We start from the raw sequence: 21,828 nt of genomic DNA, 5'->3' as shown, positions 1-21,828 counted from the left end.
AATAGTTGTGGTGACATCGAGTTGAAGCTAAGTTTAAATGTTCAGTATGATAAGAACTGTTTAACAATATGCCAAAAAGTTTATGATCCAAATGTCCTGATCATTCAAAGCTAAACAGTATCTCACTTCCATATTAATTAAAATCTTTCCATACAAACTTACATATAGTAAGTACATGATTTTAAAGAGGGCCATCTGATATATTTTAAAGGGGACCATATGGTTCAAAAGGTCAATACTTAAACAAAGGACCAATACTAACCTTAAAACGAAGGTAGGTTGTAGTTGCTCTGGTGAATGGACATCACATGTGCATGCACAACATTATGACGGATACGTCATTGTTCCTCCTGCCATTGATGGTTCCCTATAATTCATGTTAATGTATATGTAGCTTTAATATTATCTCAAATGCAGCCACTGTGTTTGCATTACTTTTTACCAGGCTTTTCCTAACAAAAACCTTTTGTTTTGAACATCAAACATGTTTAACTGGACATAGCTAGGATTGACATCTTTTGTTTCTACATCATACATGTATTTATTTGTTGATGAAAAACTTTAATTTAAGTAGTTCTCATCAGTTCTATTTAAATCTGGTGATCCACATCACAAGAGGCATACAAGTGAACTATGGGTGTAAATGAAAGAAATGAGTTTTCGTTTTTTTAAGGACAGATAATTGCCCATGTAAAATGAGTTTTTGTATTTTACAAAAGATTATGTGTGATATATTTAGATTTTACAATATAGTACTCATTTTTTTTATAAACCATGCAACTAATTCAAGTAAATACCAGGGAAGCAATGCATTTTAGCCTTAAATAGATGAAATACAATAGAAAAAACAAGTGATTTTATAATAATAAAGCCATTAAAATAGAAAAAAGAAAGCTGTCAAAAATACCAAATGGTTAACTTGTACTTTGATAGATTACTGATTAAATAAAAATTACATAATTAATTTTCGTCTGATTGTTAGAAACACTTAAATATTTTGTTTCTTTACTAATTTTAATATAGCAGATATTCCAAGTGAGGGGTTGCCATGAGGTTGAACATAAGAATTTACCCAACAAAACACAAGAAAAAATATGTGTACATAAGCGAAAATGAATTTTCTTGTATTCTGTTTACCAAAAAAATGTGTAATTATCTTATATATTATGTTTATCAATGAGTTAATCTGTGCTAAAAAAAATGTATAACTCATTTAGTTGATTGTTTTCAAGTATTCAGCTCCTTTGGGTTTCAAGAATAAGGCCAACCCAAGATAATTAAATAACTGTAAATTTGGACATTATTGCATTCATTTATTATTGCAATTTTTGTCGAGGTCGACAAAAGGATAGTGATGCGGCGGCGGCGACGCAAGTTAATCTCTTAAAAGCTTAATAACTCACAAGGTAGAAGACCTGGATCCCTCTTACTTTGTATATTGATGCCTTATGTTATTAAGTTTCTGTCTGTCATATGTGCATTATCCTTAACCTCATTTTCATGGTTCAGTGACTACTTAAAAAAAGTTCAGATTTTTAGTATTTTTAATTTATCTCTTATTGTGAGTATTAGTATAACTATATTTGGTAAGGTTCTCATGCCTGTCAGACAGTTTTCACTCAACTTCAACCTAATTTTATAGATCAGTGAACAAGGTTAAGTTTTCGTGGTTAAGTACATATCTCAGATACTATATAAGCAATAGGTCTCCTATATTTGGTGTATGGAATAATTGTAAGGTGTACATGTCCAACTGGCAGGTGTGATATGAACTTGACCTCTTTTTTCATGGTTCAGTGGATTTAAGTTTTTGTGTTTTGATCTGTTTTTGTCGAGCCTGCGACTTTTGTCGCAAAAAGCTCGACATAGGGATAGTGATCCGGCAGCGGCGTTAGCTAACTTCTTAAAAGCTTTATATTTTAGAAGGTGGAAGACCTAGATGCTTCATACTTTGTATATAGATACCACATGTTAGGAAGTTCCCGTCAGTCACATGTCCAATGTCTTTGACCTCATTTTCATCTTTCAGTGACTACTTGAAAAAAAAGTTAAGATTTGTTTTGTAATGTTTAATTCTCTTTTATTATGAGTAATAGGATAACTATATTTGGTACGTTCATACCTTGCAAGGTCCTCATGACCGTGACACAGTTTTCACTTGACCTCGACCTAATTTCATGGATCAGTGGACAAGGTTAAGTTTTGGTGGTCAAGTCCATATCTCCGATACCATAAGCAATATGTCTAGTATATTCGGTGTATGAAAGGACTGTAAGGTGTATATGTCCAACTGTCAGGTGTCATCTGACCTTGACCTCATTTTCATGGTTCGGATGTTTTAGTTGTTAATTTCTGTGTCATTTTGGTCTCATTGGCAATCATACCACATCTTCTTTTTTATAGGGAAGTTTTTATGTTTTTGTCTATTTTTCTTATACTTATGCAATAGGTCTACTATATATGGTGTATGAAATGATTGTATGGTGTACATGTCTAGCTGGCATGTGTCATCTGACCTTGACCTCAATTTCATGGTTCAGTGGTCAATGTTAAGTTTTTTTATCTAATACTATATGCAATTAGTCAATTATATTTGGTGTATGGAAATATTTTATGATCTATACTAGTATGTCAGTCGTGCAGGTTTTATTTGACCTTGACTTCATTATCACGGTTCATTGTTCAGTGTTAAGCTTTTGTGTTTAAGTCTGTTTTTCTTAAACTATAAGCAATAGGTCAACTATATTTGTTGTATGGAAGAATTGATAGCTGTAAATGTCAGATCAAACATGGGTATGAAAAAAAAAAAGTAAATGGATATCTCAACCATCCACCTTAACCGCTAGTCAATTTATAATAAACAAACACACACCAAACACAGTGAAGACGTATATTTGTTTTTACTAAAATATTGGTGATACTTCAACTTTTAATTTTATTTCAGAGCTTTTTATATTTCCCCTCATTTGCTTTTTCTAGATAATTCTTAATGCCTAAATCATTTTAAACCACTTCTTTTGGGTTTCCAAAAAAAATAGGATATTTGCAATATTAAATTAAGTTTGTGGGCCGTTTGTAAGGACACCTGCTAAAGTCTACTGTTAAATAAAAAGTTAATTGAGCTAATACCACTAGTCTCTAATGTATAAGGTGGTACTTAAAATAGTATAACCTCACATATTTAGGAACAGCAGAAAAAGTGGAAGTCATGGTAGCTTAAGGTAAATATACTCAGCTTTTTGCTTCAAGCATTCACGCTGAATACACATGTGTTTGTGTAACTATATCATTTGATCAACACCTCATCAAACACAGTATTTTACTTCATGCAGATATGAACACAATATTGTATTTTGCTTTCTCAAAAACTTTCAAATATCTGTTATATCTGTTGCAGTTAAATGTGTACCGTTATGTTGAAAGGTGTTTTAAACTGTAGATAGATTGTATAATTATTTATAATACTAAAATGAAATAACAAAAATCAACTAAAAGTATATTGTATAATAAAAAACCTTTAAAAATCTTGACAGTAGAAATGTGTTTATAATATGTTGAGATCTGCTTACTGTCTTTTTACCTCAACATTGTCCTACAACATTTAGGAGTTATTGCCATTATAGTAACATTTTTTATAATAAAACTTTTAATAGATAGATAGTAGATAAAAGATTTAAATAGCAAAAAAGATCCAGAAGGCAAGATCTTCAAAAAGCTCAGAATGGTTAAAATCCTCAGATGACTTCTTATTGAAGTTATTGCTCTTTAAAGTTTTTATCATTTTTTCTTCTTCATTTTTAGCTCACCTGGCCCGAAGGGCCAAGTGAGCTTTTCTCACCACTTGGCGTCCGTCGTCCATCGTCGTCGTCGTCGTCGTCGTTAACAATTTACATTTTGAACTTCTTCTAGAGAACCACTGAATGGAATGGAACCAAACATGGCATGAATGTTCCTTATGAGGTGCTGACCAAGTGTTGTTACTTTGTAGCCGATCCATTATCCAAGATGGCCGCCAGCGGGGGACTTAGTTTAACATAGGACCCTATGGGAAATGCATACAAATGACTTCTTCTAGAGAACCATTGAATGGAATGAAACCAAACATGGCATGAATATTCCTTATGAGGTACTGACCAAGTGTTGTTACTTTGTTGCCGATCCATCATCCAAGATGGCCGCCAGCGGGGGACTTAGTTTAACATAGGACCCTATGGGAAATGCATACAAATGACTTCTTCTAGAGAACCACTAAATGGAATGAAACCAAACATAGCATGAATGTTCCTTATGGAGTGATAACCAAGTGTTGTTACTTTGTAGCCGATCCATTATCCAAGATGGCCACCAGCGGGGACTTAGTTTAACATAGGACCCTATTGGAAATGCATACAAATGACTTCTTCTAGTGTACCACTGAATGGAATGAAACCAAACATGGCATGAATGTTCCTTATGTGGTGCTGACCAAGTGTTGATACTTTGTAGCCGATCCATCATCAAAGATGGCCGCCAGCAGGGGACTTAGTTTAACATAGGACCCTATGGGAAATGCATACAAATGACTTCTTTTAGAGAACCACTGAATGGAATAAAACCAAACATAGCATGAATGTTCCTTATGGGGTGCTGACCAAGTGTTGTTACTTTGTAGCCGATCCATCATCCAAGATGGCCGCCAGCGGGGGACTTAGTTTAACATAGGACCCTATGGGAAATGCATACAAATGACTTCTTTTAGAGAACCACTGAATGGAATGAAACCAAACATGGCATGAATGTTCCTTATGAGGTGCTGACCAAGTGTTGTTAATTTGTTGCTGATCCATCATTCAAGATGGCCGCCAGCCGGGGACTTAGTTTAACATAGGACCCTATGGGAAATGCATACAAATGACTTCTTTTAGAGAACCACTGAATGGAATAAAACCAAACATAGCATGAATGTTCCTTATGGGATGCTGACCAAGTGTTGTTACTTTGTAGCCGATCCATCATCCAAGATGGCCGCCAGCAGGGGACTTAGTTTAACATAGGACCCTATGGGAAATGCATACAAATGACTTCTTCTAGTGTACCACTGAATGGAATGAAACCAAACATGGCATGAATGTTCCTTATGTGGTGCTGACCAAGTGTTGATACTTTGTAGCCGATCCATCATCAAAGATGGCCGCCAGCAGGGGACTTAGTTTAACATAGGACCCTATGGGAAATGCATACAAATGACTTCTTTTAGAGAACCACTGAATGGAATAAAACCAAACATAGCATGAATGTTCCTTATGGGGTGCTGACCAAGTGTTGTTACTTTGTAGCCGATCCATCATCCAAGATGGCCGCCAGCGGGGGACTTAGTTTAACATAGGACCCTATGGGAAATGCATACAAATGACTTCTTTTAGAGAACCACTGAATGGAATGAAACCAAACATGGCATGAATGTTCCTTATGAGGTGCTGACCAAGTGTTGTTACTTTGTTGCTGATCCATCATTCAAAATGGCCGCCAGCCGGGGACTTAGTTTAACATAGGACCCTATGGGAAATGCATACAAATGACTTCTTTTAGAGAACCACTGAATGGAATAAAACCAAACATAGCATGAATGTTCCTTATGGGATGCTGACCAAGTGTTGTTACTTTGTAGCCGATCCATCATCCAAGATGGCCGCCAGCAGGGGACTTAGTTTAACATAGGACCCTATGGGAAATGCATACAAATGACTTCTTCTAGAGAACCACTAAATGGAATGAAACCAAACATAGCATGAATGTTCCTTATGGAGTGCTGACCAAGTGTTGTTACTTTGTAGCTGATCCATTATCCAAGAAGGCCGCCAGCGGGGGACTTAGTTTAACATAGGACCCTATTGGAAATGCATACAAATCACTTCTTCTAGTGAACCACTGAATGGAATGAAACCAAACATGGCATGAATGTTCCTTATGTGGTGCTGACCAAGTGTTGTTACTTTGTAGCTGATCCATCATCCAAGATGGCCGCCAGCGTGGGACTTAGTTTAACATAGGACCCTATGGGAAATGCATACAAATGACTTCTTTTAGAGAACCACTGAATGGAATGAAATCAAACATGGCATGAATGTTCCTAATGTGGTGCTGACCAAGTGTTGTTACTTTGTAGCCGATCCAATATCCAAGATTGCCCCCAGCGGGGGACTTAGTTTAACATAGGACCCTATGGGAAATGCATACAAATGACTTCTTTTTTGATGCGTTTTGTTTTTTGATTTTGCCATGTGATTATGGACTTTTCAAATTGATTTTCCTCTGAGTTCAGTATTTTTGTGATTTTACTTTTTAGAGAACCACTGAATGGAATAAAACCAAACATTGCATGAATGTTCCTTTTGAGGTGCTGACCAAGTGTTGTTACTTTGTAGCCGATCCGTCATCCAAGATGGCCGCCAGTGGGGGACTTTTGAATGAAATTAAACATGTTCCTTTCCTTATAAATGAGGTTGTGTTGTCACTTTTAGCCAAATTTTATATTTTTTTATATGATTTCAAAAACCCAAGTAGAATCAGGTGAGCGATACAGGCTCTTGAGAGCCTCTAGTTATACGACCGCAAAAATTAAAAATTTTTTGGTCGTATATTGGAATCACGTTGGCGTCGTCGTCTGCGTCGTCATCGTCGTCCGAATACTTTTAGTTTTCGCACTCTAACTTTAGTAAAAGTGAATAGAAATCTATGAAATTTTAACACAAAGGTTTATGACCACAAAAGGAAGGTTGGGATTGATTTTGGGAGTTTTAGTCCCAATAATTTAGGAATTGGGGGCCAAAAAGGGCCAAAATAAGCATTTTCTTGGTTTTCGCACTATAACTTTAGTTTAAGTAAATAGAAATCTATGAAATTTAAACACAAGGTTTATGACCACAAAAGGAAGGTTGGGATTGATTTTGGGAGTTTTGGTCCCAACAGTTTAGGAATAAGGGGCCCAAAGGGTCCAAAATTGAACTTTGTTTGATTTCATCAAAAATTGAATAATTGGGGTTCTTTGATATGCCGAATCTAACTGTGTATGTAGATTCTTAATTTTTGGTCCCGTTTTCAAATTGGTCTACATTAAGGTCCAAAGGGTCCAAAATTAAACTTAGTTTGATTTTAACAAAAATTGAATCCTTGGGGTTCTTTGATATGCTGAATCTAAAATGTACTTAGATTTTTTATTATTGGCCCAGTTTTCAAGTAAGTCCAAATCGGGGTCCAAAATTAAACTTTGTTTGATTTCATCAAAAATAGAATAATTGGGGTTCTTTGATATGCCAAATCTAACTGTGTATGTAGATTTTAAATTTTTAGTCCCGTTTTCAAATTGGTCTACATTAAAGTACAAAGGGTCCAAAGTTAAACTACGTTTGATTTTAACAAAAATTGAATTCTTGGGCTTTTTTGATATGCTGAATCTAAACATATACTTAGATTTTTGATTATGGGCCCAGTTTTCAAGTTGGTTCAAATCAGGATCCAAAATTATTATATTAAGTATTGTGCAATAGCAAGAAATTTTCAATTGCACAGTATTCAGCAATAGCAAGAAATCTTCAATTGCACAGTATTGTGCAATAGCAAGAAATTTTCAATAGCACAGTATTGCTCAATAGCAAGAAATCTTCAATTGCACAGTATTGTGAAATAGCAAATATTTTCAATTGCACAGTATTGCGCAATAGCAAGAAATATCTAATTGCACAATATTGTGCAATAGCAAGAAATTTTCAATTGATTGGAGTTATCTTTCTTTGTCCAGAATAGTAATTGAATCAACTTTAATCATTGTTTTATACAATATACAATGTATATTCACTTTTACTACCAACTGATAAATTAAAACAATCTTTACCATGCAGTGATAACAAGCACCTTTTGTTACATTTTAATATTTTATGATGTATTTAAATGAGTAGTTATTGTTGCAAACTCCATTAGAAATTTGAATTGAGATCAGTTTTGGAAAAAGGGAAAGGGGGATGTGAAAAAAAGGGGGGGGGTAAATTTTTCTCATTTCAGATTTCATAAATAAAAAGAAAATTTCTTCAACCATTATTTTGAGAGGATTACTAATCAACAGAATAGTGAATTGCTCAAAGGCAAAAAAAATATTTTAAGTTCATTAGACCACATTCATTCTGTGTCCGAAACCTATGCTGTGTCAACTATTTAATCACAATCCAAATTTAGAGCTGAATCCAGCTTGAATGTTGTGTCCATACTTGCCCCAACCGTTCAGGGTTCAACCTCTGCGGTTGTATAAAGCTGCGCCCAGCATCTGGTTACCTATTATCTCAAAAAATGTAGATAGATAAGATAGAAGCCTTTTAAAAGCAAAAATGATCTGCAAGACAAGACCTGCAAAAAGATCAGCATAGATGAAATAATCAGTAGTTATCCTATAGGAGTTATTGCCCTTAATGGATAATTTTTCATGATACGTTTGGCCAAAAACTATAGACGATTGAGAGAAATTGTAAACTGATATATTGATAAGCAATGCCATGAAAATCAACAACAAAAAAAGGTTTAGTCATGAATTTTATTTTAGTCTACATTGAAATAGAAAGTACATTGTTGAAGATCCACATAGACCTAGGTGAGCGACGCGGGCTCTTTAGAGTCCCTAGTTTTATATTTTCTTGATTTTTTTACGATCCTGTTTTTAAATAGGTTTTGATAATTAAAAACATAAAAATGAATATATCTGTTTTTCATATTATACTGGTATAATATACATATAATCATTAAATATGTGACCAGCTTCAAATCTATATCCTTTTCTCAGAACTTTGTCCTATATATTCGATTGGTATGGCCTTGATTATCATGACGTCACATACATAGTTTGAGGCTGGACATTGATTTGAGTATGATATATATTATATGAGATTTATATTGCTTGAATGTTAACATTTTAGCAAATAAGGGAAATAATAAGGGAAAGAGAACACTCAAACACACACACACACATAATTGCACTTGCATTTAAATAACAATTTTTTTATACTTCAACTTAACTAAAAACTAAACTAGAAAAAAACATCAGTAAAAATTCTAAATAATCATGTCATGTAATTTAAACTATGATATCAATGAAGTTGGTTTTTATATTTTTTTTTTTGCTATCAAAATCGGGCTAATCTTTGAACAGTTTCTCTTATATAACTAAATAGATACTTTCCTTACTAGATACAACAAATAGCTATTGGGGAAAAACAGGTTCTACATGACAAGTAGTATATGTTTAACTCCTTGAATTTAATCAAAGTATATATTACACACAAGTTTGATTATAATTGCTGTCATGTGTTTTCATGTGCACCTTTATTCTTTTAATTTTTTATTGATTTTGAAGAAGTTGTTATGATCCTATATGTAGGTGAAGGAAATTTTTGATAACCTTGACTGGCTATACAGCCCTTGCACGGTCGGTAAATAATGTTTAAAGACATGACATCTCTTAAATCCAAGAAAAGGTTATAATTTCCTTTTACTGGAAAAAATATATGTATTCATCAAGACCCTTTCAAATGTCCTCTTTCCAGTACATTTTAGCTATCACAGACATTGTATTGTTCAATGCCCCGGCAATCAGACTATCGTGGGCATTACGACAGAGATGGTATTACTTATGGTGAATTTGTTGTATTATTTATATGTTGTTAGTGGTTTCCTGAATAAAATATTTAGTTATTAATAATAATTTACCTGTTTTGGTATATACATGCATCTTAATTACAAAATGACATTTTTACTGTCTTTTTTTATGTGTTAAAGGGATAGTAGCTACGATTTTGACAAAATTATGAACAAGTTTTAAAGCTGCTAAAATCAAAGACATGTACTAAATATAAGCAATAAGATCGCTAGAATGTTTTCATAAACTACAGAAGTGTTAATAATTGATAATTCATATCGTGTTGTGTGCCTATTCATCTCATTAATTATGCATCGGGTTTACTTCCCGAACTTTGCCGACATAGCGAGTGAGCTAACCAAGATATATATAGATACGAACACGTGCTTTTTGTTTTCTTACATATTTGATAATTACTCTTTATTAAACGTACATATTTGACGCCATTTATCAAATTATGTAAATAAAAAATATAACAAATAACGGCATATTATTCCAACTCAAGATTCTCCAACAACGGCGATATTATACACTTGTTATTACATTTGTATGACCAAACCATGCCGATAATGTATACACGTGTTTGTGTGTTAAATCGGGGCCTCCATGAAGGATACACTTGAAGAATAATACTAAAGTTTAGGAAGTTGATTTCTAATTTCTTCTAAGGTGGGAGATTACTGCCCGTAAATTTATAAACATATTTTTGACAATTATGAACACGTTGAGATTTATAATCATGTGATCTGGAAAATTTAAGAAATGTAAACATTACGCAAACCGTCGGCTTCTTCTGTTCGACTTTGCCTGCGTAGCAGGTGTTTTGAGTGATTTTAATGACCGATCTCATCGACGTTTTTAATTTTTAATTTACAATAACTTGTCTGCACCTCTTTTTTGTTTCTTTTCTCGCTGAAACTGTAAATTCGCGTACCATTTCCGCGATAACATTCCCCTGTTCGACCATTTTCCCTTCGAGGCACAATGTGCGATTGCGCATTGGGAACTGACGGGTAAAGGTCATATGAATAAGGGTTGGGCTTAACATCGAATTATTATCTATAGATAATAAATAAATGTAAGTGTTAAACGTTAAAAAGCTTCTAAATGCTTAATGGGACGTAACCAGTAATTGTTTTAATCATAATTATTTAACTTTTTGTACAAAATTCGGCATATAGTTTAAAAAAGTAATTTTAATGAAAATCGTAGCTACTATCCGTTTAAACTAATGTATTAGTTTTGTATTTAATTTCAGTAATATACCAGAAGATCAAAGAATTATAGATCCAAAAAGAGGCCCCATTAAAAAGACAGCTGGAGTGAAAAATTTACCAAGTTTAGAAATGACTTAAGTTAAATGTGCTAACTTTTACAGTCTGTACGCAATAACTGTTCACTAATTACATCACATGATCATGTCATTAGATATTCATATTTATATATATATGTACATCACATGATCATGTCATTAGATATTCATATTTATATATATATGTACATCACATGATCATGTCATTAGATATTCATATTTATATATATATGTACATCACATGATCATGTCATTAGATATTCATATTTATATTATGTACATCACATGATCATGTCATTAGATATTCATATTTATATATATATATGTACATCACATGATCATGTCATTAGATATTCATATTTATATATATATGTACATCACATGATCATGTCATTAGATATTCATATTTATATATATATGTACACCACATGATCATGTCATTAGATATTCATATTTATATATATGTACATAACATTTTGTCTCGCCTGAGTTTGAAGTTGATAATGCAAGACCATAGGGATTACAATCCAATAGAAGTATAAGAACTTGTACAAAGATTTATATTTCAGAGGGTAACTTGTATGCAGATGCCTTATGTTACAAAATTTCAGTCTGGCCTTTGTCTATTGTCCTTGACCTTATTTTCAGGGTAGAGTGACTGCTTTATTAATATGTAGGGTGGGGTTTTTTTTGTGTACATTTTTCACTTACTGAAATAGGATAACTGTATTTGATATATGGGTTCCTTGTAAGGGATACATAATAAAAAAAAACAACAGATATGGGATATCCATCCATGTCTGTCAGACGGGGTTTATCAAACCTCAACCTCATGTCATGGATTGGTAATGAAGGTGAAAGTTACTTGATTAGGTTGATTTCTCAAGTATTATAAGCAGTAGGTCAACTATATGTGGTAATTTAAATGTAATGATTGTGTAAATTTCAGTCTGTCAGGTTTCATCTAACCTTGAACTCATATTCATGGTTCATTGGAAAATGTTTTGTTTTTTGTTCAGGTCTATTTCTCAATTACTATCGATAAGCAATAGGGTAAATATATTTGGTATATGGAATGATTATAAGGCATACATGTCAGTCTAGCAGGTATCATCTGAACTTGACCTTATTTTCATGGTTCTTTGGACAATGTCAAGTTTTTGTGATTAAGTTGTGTCTCAAAAACGATTATCATTAGGTCAACTATATTTGGTATATGGAATGATTGTTTTGATTGTATATGTGTGTCTGGCAAGTATCATCTCTCCTTGACCACATTTTTATGATTCGTTGGTCAATGGTCAGTTTCAGTGCAGTCTGGTTCTTAAGCAATAACAACATAAAATCAAACATGGGCAAAAATGCAAGCGAGATATTTCAGCATTTGCAATCTTATTACAGTTAAATGAGAATATAGAGAAGGGTATTACGGTACAAACATTGTGATCAATTAATGTGAATTCATTTATTTTTGTGGTTACTAATATTTGTAAATTGAAAAACAACTGTAATTATCGTGGATGCACACATGTATTCAATTTCATGTGTTTCCCATATATTTTTTCTTCACTTAATCGATGTATGACGATATTACTGTGTATTTGCCAAAGTTTGCTCACACAAACCTTTAGAAAATACTTTGCTGAACATTTAAATTCATGGTATACTTTTACCCACTAATTTCATGAAAATGGTTTTCAATGATTAATAATCAATCCATGGTAACATAGTTTGCTTTAATATAAGATTAATCTTGGGAGCTCTGAAGTCTTTTCATTCAGTCAATTTCAGTGCATCTCCTAGTGAAACAAATCACTAGTACTAATAATAGATTCCACCATACAAACCATAGTGGCAATTCACATGAGACCATGTGTAGTTTTTCAAACTGGTCCGAAACCTGTAAATGAATAAGAGAAAATCATTTCACCTGGGACATTTTATAACTTATTTTAATTTGACCTACCTATTAAATGCATTGTTAGAACAAGTTAGTGTAAAAAAAAATTAAACTTTAATGAAAATTGCTATGTTTTTTATAAATGTACTGATAATTATATATATAAAGCATGTTAATTATATATATAAAGGTAAACCTTTAACTGAATATAAAAATTATTTTCAAACTATATATATAGCACCTTACTTTATTATGTTTAATCTCATTTTGTACCGAATAATAATGTAGGGATATCATTAATCAGAATCATTAAATGTGTCAATGAAGGTATAATGTCTGCACTCCTGGTAGTGGTGACACTGGTTTAAGATGTCTTCATTTATTAAAATATATCAATGCTTGTTTATATGTGTTATATTTTTTTGAGTTTTATAATACTTGATGCTGAATCGGATATCATCTGTCTGAACTAGTCATTGAATATGTTTGAATGAAATCCTTTCATGAAAGTTGATAAAGGTCATCATAGACCTTTCAAAAACTTCACATTTTCAACAATTTCAGAAACCAATGATCAAATTATTGTCCGTCATGACTATTAACTTTTTATACATTGTAACTTGGATGACACTCAAACAACACCTTCTTATTTATAGGATTTCATGTATTTCAATCCTTATAAAATTTGATCACTTAATATTTAATACAAAAGGAATACACTCCAAATACATGTAACACCTTCTAATTGCCAAGGTTAACGTTTAGGTAAACTATACCAATTTTACTTTTATCCTCATGTCTTTCTGTTGATTTTTTTATTTTCTAGCCTATAACAAAAGTCATAGAATGGAAGACATGCGGATAACAGTTGCAGCAGGGCTAACTATTTGTAGAAAGCTTTATATTTTATAGGGTTAAAATAAGCAATAGGTGGCTATAATTGGTTCTGAATTGCTAGTAAGGTGAACATGTATGTCTGGCAGAGTTTATCTGACTTTGGCCTCATTTTTCGGGTTCATTGGTTAATGTTAATGCTGCACAGCAGTCTTTAATGATTTGATTTTATTATATTATCCATCCAAGGAATTTAATATGCAACTCGATCCATCTGAACATTTTGTAAAAATCCAAGAGCATGTCACAAGGGAGTAAATTAATAATTACATTGTGTAAAGACCCTCTGTAAATAAAAGCACATGGTATAACTATTATATATATTTTCAGTCATCTGTTGGTACCATATTTCCAGCTGTGAATATCAGACCACAAGATAAATACTGTAGACCCAAGTCCTTAGTCAGGGGCCTGTAGTTCAGTGGTTGTCGATTTATCATTATTCAATCTAATTAAAAACCGATCTCTCATCGCTCCTGTTTCTGGATATGTCGCGTGGGAGATCTAACGAAACCCGCTTTGAGGTCACATGTGAGTGACCTCGTATGTGTGTCTTTTTCGACCAATGAAATTGAGTCTTCCACGATCTTGGAAGTTTAACGTAAGGCAAAGGGGTGTAACTCATTTTATTTACGACGAAATCGTCAGTCATAAAAATGCATAAACTTTTTTGATTGGCTTATTAATAGGTCGTCAACTCATTTGCATATCTTTATAAATTCATGACTTTTAGTTCACTCACATGTGACCTCAAAGCCGGTTTCGTTAGATCTCCCACGCGACATATCAGAAACAGAAGCGATGAGAGATCGGTTTTTAATTAGATTGATCATTATTGATTATATTTGTTTTTCGTTCATTATTTTGTTCGCAAATCAGGCCATTAGATTTCTTTTTTACATTTGTCATTGCGGAACCATTTAGACATTATAACAGTTTTTGTAGAGCCTGCGACTTCTGATGCAGAAAGCGACATAGTGATCAGGTGGCGCATTAACTAATTCTTAAAAGCTTGAGATTTCTGAAGGTAGAATACCTGAGTCCTTCATATTTTCTATATAGATGCCTTATGTTACGAAGTTTCCATCTGCCATATCCATTGCACATTGTCCTTGAACTCATTTTCATGGTTTAGTGACTACTTGATAACTATATTTGGTATGTGCGTACCTTTCAAGATCCTCATGCCTGTCCGACAGTTCTCACTTGACCTTGTCCTCTTTCGTGGATCAGTGACAAGGTTTAGTTTTTGCAGTCAAGTCGATTTCTCATATACTATAATCAAAATATCTACTTTATTTGGTGTACAAAGTGATTGTTAGATGTATATGTCCAACTGGCAGGTGTTATCTGACCTTGACCTCATTTTTAAAGTTCATTGCTTAATGTTAAGTTTTTGTTTTTAAGTCTGTTTTTCTTGTACTTTATGCAATAGGTCAACTATATTTTTTTCGTGAGATGCACGGATTTAGATAATTTCTTACGTATTGAAACAACGGAAGTATTTTTTCATTCACTATACAAAATATTAGCTGTAAGTCACAAGATGAAGCTTTTTGTCGAGTGAGCGCAGCCAACGAGTTCAAAAAGACTTTATACCATACCGAGCAGCTGTTATTATAGAATGAATTATATAATCGCATTGAGACGCATATTATGTTCTTTCCATCTTTTGTAGAGCATGCGAGGGTTTTTTTTTTTCGCGGAAGCGAAACATAGCAATCCTGGTTTCCGTCGTCGGCGTCAACATTTAGGTTCAGTCTGTGGTGAAAGATTATTCTAGACAACAAAAACTTTGTCAAACCAACCCACATGGATTTTTTTTTACCGAAATACAGTATACAGAGCAAAATTTTGAAAACGTTTATTTTCATTTTCCCGTATTTTACTGATAAACGGGTTCTTGTAGATGGACTTAGTTTTTTACAGTTAACATGTACAGACAGTCTTATGTTAAACTTTATCGACATTAAACATTAGTAAACCTTTATTGATTGTTATGAAACTTGGGCAAACGCTTATCCTCAAGTCCATGAAATAGCATTTAAAGAAAAAGTTTGATTTTTTTTACTGATTTATTTATGCAGATAAATTGACTCACTCTTTAAAGGGGCACTATAGCTATGAGATATTAAAAAAACGATAGAATATGATTTCGTTTGGTTCAATCATTAATAAAAATGAATTTTAGCAGCCAATTTGGTTCAATATTGTCAAAATAAGCAAAGAAATATCGGTGATGAATTGTTCACTTGCAAGTTAAATAATTCGACCTCACTAAATCTGCATGTGACCTTCAATCTAATTCATTAGAAAGAGATGGGTTGTGCATGCATAAGTCAAGTCATTCCGTAGACTGATTCGATCCACACAAAAAAACTAGATAAAAACGTAAATATAACATGAAATCAAACAGACCTATAAAAATCCAATTGCACGAGATCGCAATCTATTTAAATTTATGTTTATGTTTATATCGGGTTATTTGACCGTCAGCAGTATCCGGCGGTCATCTCGATATTTAATAAGCGAGTGTTTAAACTTAAATGCACACGAAATTTTAATATATATGATCGAGTACACGCGTTGTTAACTGTTTATACATTTTATACTTATTGTAATTGGGATATACGTTTTGGTACATACGTAATGACAACTTCAGTATGTACACTAAGAGATTTATCCAGCCGAACTGACTTTAAATAACGCTAAAACTAACAATGAACACTGCTCTTTCCTGAATCTTGATATCTATATCTTTAACGGGAAGCTTAATACCAAAATTTATAATAAAAGAGATGATTTTTCATTTCCTATTGTTAATTATCTCTTTTTAGGTGGTGACGTTTCCTTGACACCATCTTATGGTGTTTATATATATATCAACTTGTTTTATTCGCTCGTGTATGTAACAACGTATTTGAATTCAACAAAACAAATATCTGTAAAAATTATTTCATCAGGATGTCACAAACTAGTCCCAATATTTACTAAAATTATATCATTGGTACAAGGCCAACATTCGTAAATATCAATCAACATGTAGATATCTTATACGTTCCTCAGATATTTCACATCCAATATTTTATTGTTATAATTTTGACAAAGCACAAAAATGTCGGCATTCACCTCTAAAGCTTACCAAACCTTTAAACAGACTTATTCGGAAAGGATATAGTTACGATACTGTATATTTTAGTATTTAATTATAGTGATTTACTCACCCTCCCCTTTTCAGGAATATGACCTCCTAATTAGAATATTTACCGGGTTTGTAATAACATGAGCAACACGACGGGTACCACATGTGAAGTAGGATCTACCCACCCTTCCGGAGCAGATGAGAATTACCCCCAGTTTTTTTGTGGGATCCATTGGTAATAAAATAAAAAATAACCCTATTAATAATCATTTAAAACAAAAATATTTTTTTCTTTGTAAAAATCTTTAAAAGATGGTAAAGCTAAAGAAAATAGAATATAAAGAAAAAATATTTGCTTCACTGTCGGATAATAGTGGTAAAAGTCCAAAAGAATATTGGAACATTCTAAAATCATTTGTAAAAAAAAGAACAGATGAAAATGATGATATCCCTGAAATATTAAAAGAAGAAGACAAACTGATCAAACACTTTATAGATCAAGGAAATCCAACTAAAATTAATGCTACCTTCCAAAGGGAAATAGAAAATAAACTTAAGAATATAGAAAATAATATTATAGAAAATTTAGAAACAGATAAACCATTCAGTTTCTCTGAAATAAAAAAAGTTATAAATGGACTAAAATTAGGGAAAGTTGCTGGCCCTGATAGAATTATAAATGAAGTTATAAAATACTCTAACCCATTTATGATTAAAAATTATGTAAAAATATTTAATCTTAGGCCTTTTTTTTTTAATTAGTTGGTTTACGGACAACTAGTGTCAAAGGTTAGGGTCGGAGGAGGTAAAAAAAATAAAAATAAAATAGCAATCTTAGATTTTTTTTTTGTTCACGTATAACTGTTCTGAAAAATTTGAGTTGGAGGAAAAAAAAAAAAAAAATGCTGTTCATTCATGACATTACAGGGGTTGAGGAGGAGAAATAGTTTAGCTCTTATCTTGATATGCTTTGCATTTGATGGATGGATGGTCAATTGTTGTTTAATGTCTAGTGGCTAATCAGATGCATAATTAGGATGAGAATATGATAATGAGAAATGAAACAAATATAATTTTTGCCCCAAAGGACGCAAGCACTTCTACGGGTGTACTGGTAGGGGTGTCTGCCCTAGTTTTGTTTGGTGGCGAAACTGTTTGTACCTTGACAATGGCAACATTTTCATCAGCCATATTGTCGAATATGGCATCGCCGATTGTTTGCTTAGGTTTGCATTTGATAAAAGTGCTCTCAGTACGTTGACCATCAAAGTTAATATTCAACTGAAAGTAGATGAAGCCGTCAGACTCCATGGTCCTCCCTCGTTGGGTTTTTGAATTCGTCTGCGTCATTTCGAAGCTTTTCAAAATACGCCGTTCACTACAAACGCTTTATTGACACAGACAAAACGTTTTGGAACGCCTCGGATTTTTTTATTCACAGCACTCGAAAAATCGGGTCGGCGGAATAAAAAACAACACGAAATCAAAATTTTAATTTTATTTCACTTTTAAACAAAATCGGGTCGGCGGATCCGTAAACCAACTAATTAAAAAAAAAAGGCCTTATTCTACTAACAGGGAAATACCCTAAAACATGGAGAAACTCATTTTTAGTCCCATTACATAAATCTGGAGATAAAAATGATCCCAATAACTACAGAGCAGTCTCTATGATTAATTGTCTTGCAAAAATATTTAATGCAACTCTAAACAATTGGCTTACTAAAATTATAGATGAACAATTAAGTAACAGTCAATTTGGTTTTAGAGAGAACCACAGAACTGCAGATAGCATTTTTATATTAAAATCTCTAATAAATAAGTATTTACATAAAAACAAAAAGAAATTTTATGCTTGTTTTGTAGATTTAAGAAAGGCATTTGACTCTGTATGGAGAGATGCTCTTTTGTACAAATTTTATAATATGGGGGTAGGAAAGAAACTTTTTAACATTATAAAACATCAATATGATGACACTGGGTCTTCAATTAAATACAAAAACATGGTAACTGATATGTTTAATATTACAAGAGGGGTAAAACAAGGTGATTCACTGAGTCCTACTTTATTTAATATATTCATTAATGACATCACAGAGGTCTTTGAAAATGACTTGTGTTATCCTCTAAAAATTATAGACTCAAAACTAAGTTGCCTGCTTTTTGCAGATGACTTGTTAATTTTTTCAGAAACTAAAACAGGGCTACAGAATAGTCTCAACAATTTAGCTTTATACTGTGATAAATGGCAGATACAATTGAATATTAAAAAGACAAAATCTATGATATTTAATAGGACATGCTCTAAACTAGAAAAATCATTTTTAAATTTTAAAAACAGTAACATTGATAATGTATCAGAATACTCATTTTTAGGCTTATTTATTAAATGCAATGGCAACATGTCTCATAGTACTAAAGAACTTGTCAAAAAAGCCCAAAAAGCATTATTTGGGTTGAAAGCTTACACAAAGTCTTTGAATAATTTACCAGTCAAAGTTGCATGCCACCTCTTTGATTCTCTCATAAAACCAATAATGATATACAACTCTGAAGTTACATATTTAGACACATATATATCTCTTTTTAGAGCAAAAAATAGAGCTTTAAATTCTGGAAAAGAAGTAGATATTTTAAGTTTTGCAGAAAAAAGTCCAATTGAAAAATTACACTTGCATTTTTGTAAATTTTTACTAGGAACTAGAAAGAATGCATCTAATCTTGCAACTAGAGCTGAATTGGGGAGACTTCCTATAGAATTTAATATTAAAACACAAACTTTATTATATTTAAAGAGATTTGAAAGGTGTAAGTTAAATCCTCTTTTGAAAGAATCTTACACGCTTAGTAAAAACTTAGACTCCGAAGGAGTATACTCCTGGTTTACCTATGTAAAAAATATTTTAAGTGAACTTAATTTAGATATAGCACAAATTCAACAAAATACTAGTTCAGACAAAAAAATAAATAATTCATTTAAAGTTTATATAAAAACAAGCTCTAAAAACTACTTTGAAAATTTGATACATGATAAGATGCAAAACATTGATGAAAAAAGTAAACTTTATTTATATAAGAATCTTAAACAAAATTTACGTTTTGAAGACAATTTAAGAACATCAAACTTTACATATAGAAAATTAATAACAAAACTAAGAATTAGTGACCATAATTTAAATATAGAAACAGGCAGACATACTAATATTCCTAGAGAGCAGAGATTATGCCTTAAATGTAAAACATTAGAAAACGAAAAACATTTTATATTAGATTGTAAATTAAATATGGAACTAAGAAATAACTTTTTTAACAATTTGGATTTTAATTTTTCTGTTAAAGATTTATCTGATGAAGAAAAGTTGATTTTTATACTCAATCCATCAACACCATCACAAGTAAATAAATTGGGGTCCTACATCAAAAGGACATTAGAACTGAGGACAGGGGACACTGGAATATTTACTGTAAATGAATGATTGTGTATATATATATATGTGAAATATAGTTATATTGTTTATTATTTTGTATGTCACAAACTTAATGTTTAAAGTTTACATGGCAATAAATATTTGAATTTAGTATTCTATATTGTACTGTGTCTTGTGTACTTTTTTTGTCTTTTTCATTTTTAGCCTTTATTTTCTATCTATGAGTTTGACTGTCCCGCTGGTATTTTTCACAGGGTATTTATTTCCATCAGAAATAAACACATTTATTCTAAAACCAGTTGTTGGCATGACCTTGTGTGTCATGTAATAATTATCTGAAATTACATCATACGGGGGATAAGATAAGATAAGATGATTTTATTAACCAATCATGGTGCCAAAAATTTTAGCTTGTATAATCAAATGAATCACAAAATAAAGCACAGAAAATGATTAGAATGATTAGAAAGATTAGTATGATTAAAGTACATTTAAACTTAAAAAAAACATGAATACACATTCACACTAAGTAACCTGATTATAAACCAAGTTATTGACAAAAGATAAAGTTATTTTAGGTGACACTGTGACCTGAAGAAATTACATAGTTTTATAGTTCTAGGTCTTATTTTTATAGTTCTAGGTCTATGGGACACAATGTTTCGATGTATGTTTTGAAAAAAATTGAATACACCAGAAACTCTCGATCTGAAACCTACACTCTTCAGGTTAGCGAGGGGAAATACTCGGTTTTTAATTTTGTCATTTTTGCGCATAAGATCGTTAAAGACCCTGTCAGTGGTTCAAAGTATTGCTTGTCAAAAACATGTCTACCAAGTTAACGAATGCTGCTTTCGAATAGGGGCTGCTATATTCATCCTCAGAAATTTTTCAATCTTTTGAGATAGAAAACTATTTAAACGAGATATTCTGCATTATAAGGTGTAAACTTTAATTTAAGTTAGTAATGGAACTTGAATAACTTTGAAAAGTTTCGTTAGATCTAAGACTTAAACAAAAGGTTGCCACATATGTAATATGCTGGACACACCAACATTTAAAGATAATGATACCCCTTCTATGTTGCTTACCCTTGGAAATCTTTTAAAATATATATCTTCTCATCATTTAATGCTTTCCCCTAAAAAATATCTGACAAAAAAGTTTTAGATAGTTCTGCTTGAAAAAATCATTTTTTTCTAGTTATTCAGAATTATTAAAGGTTAAGCTTTTTCATGTCCAGTGGCACATATAACAGTGTTATCCGGATTCATCGTTATATATATATACGATGCGGGGGAAATTTCTGTTGTCAAATTCAATTTCAAATAATAGGTTCGTGTTTAACAAAACTATGATATGTGTGTGAAACTTCTAAGATGTGCAATGATTGATGTATTCATTCACTTTATTGTTTTATTGGTTCATATATACGTATAGAATGTTTTCATTACCAAAACTTGAAGCAGAAACGTTTTATAGTAACACTTGAGT

General features: G+C 32.2%; 1 protein-coding gene across 9 annotated transcripts in view; it reads left to right on the top strand.

Annotated features, from left to right (window-relative positions):
• Nucleotides 1-13,274, top strand: part of LOC143042509 (coiled-coil domain-containing protein 169-like) — a 52,048-nt gene extending 38,774 nt beyond the window's left edge. For 7 of the 9 annotated variants that reach the window (XM_076214851.1, XM_076214844.1, XM_076214850.1 and 4 more), the window contains 2 exons: nucleotides 3,186-3,221; nucleotides 10,917-13,274. In XM_076214851.1, coding sequence (XP_076070966.1) covers nucleotides 3,186-3,221; nucleotides 10,917-11,013 — 133 coding nt within the window. In that variant the 3' untranslated portion in view covers nucleotides 11,014-13,274. The remainder of the gene's footprint in view (nucleotides 1-3,185; nucleotides 3,222-10,916) is intronic. The other 2 variants (XM_076214848.1, XM_076214845.1) reach the window with 1 other exon arrangement.
• Nucleotides 13,275-21,828: the final 8,554 nt, after the last annotated feature.

Source organism: Mytilus galloprovincialis, chromosome 8 (genome assembly GCF_965363235.1).
Source record: "Mytilus galloprovincialis chromosome 8, xbMytGall1.hap1.1, whole genome shotgun sequence".
Classification (NCBI taxonomy): Eukaryota; Metazoa; Mollusca; class Bivalvia; order Mytilida; family Mytilidae; genus Mytilus; species Mytilus galloprovincialis.
Note: the sequence above shows the minus strand (reverse complement) of the source record. Positions and strands in the feature narration are given on the sequence as shown.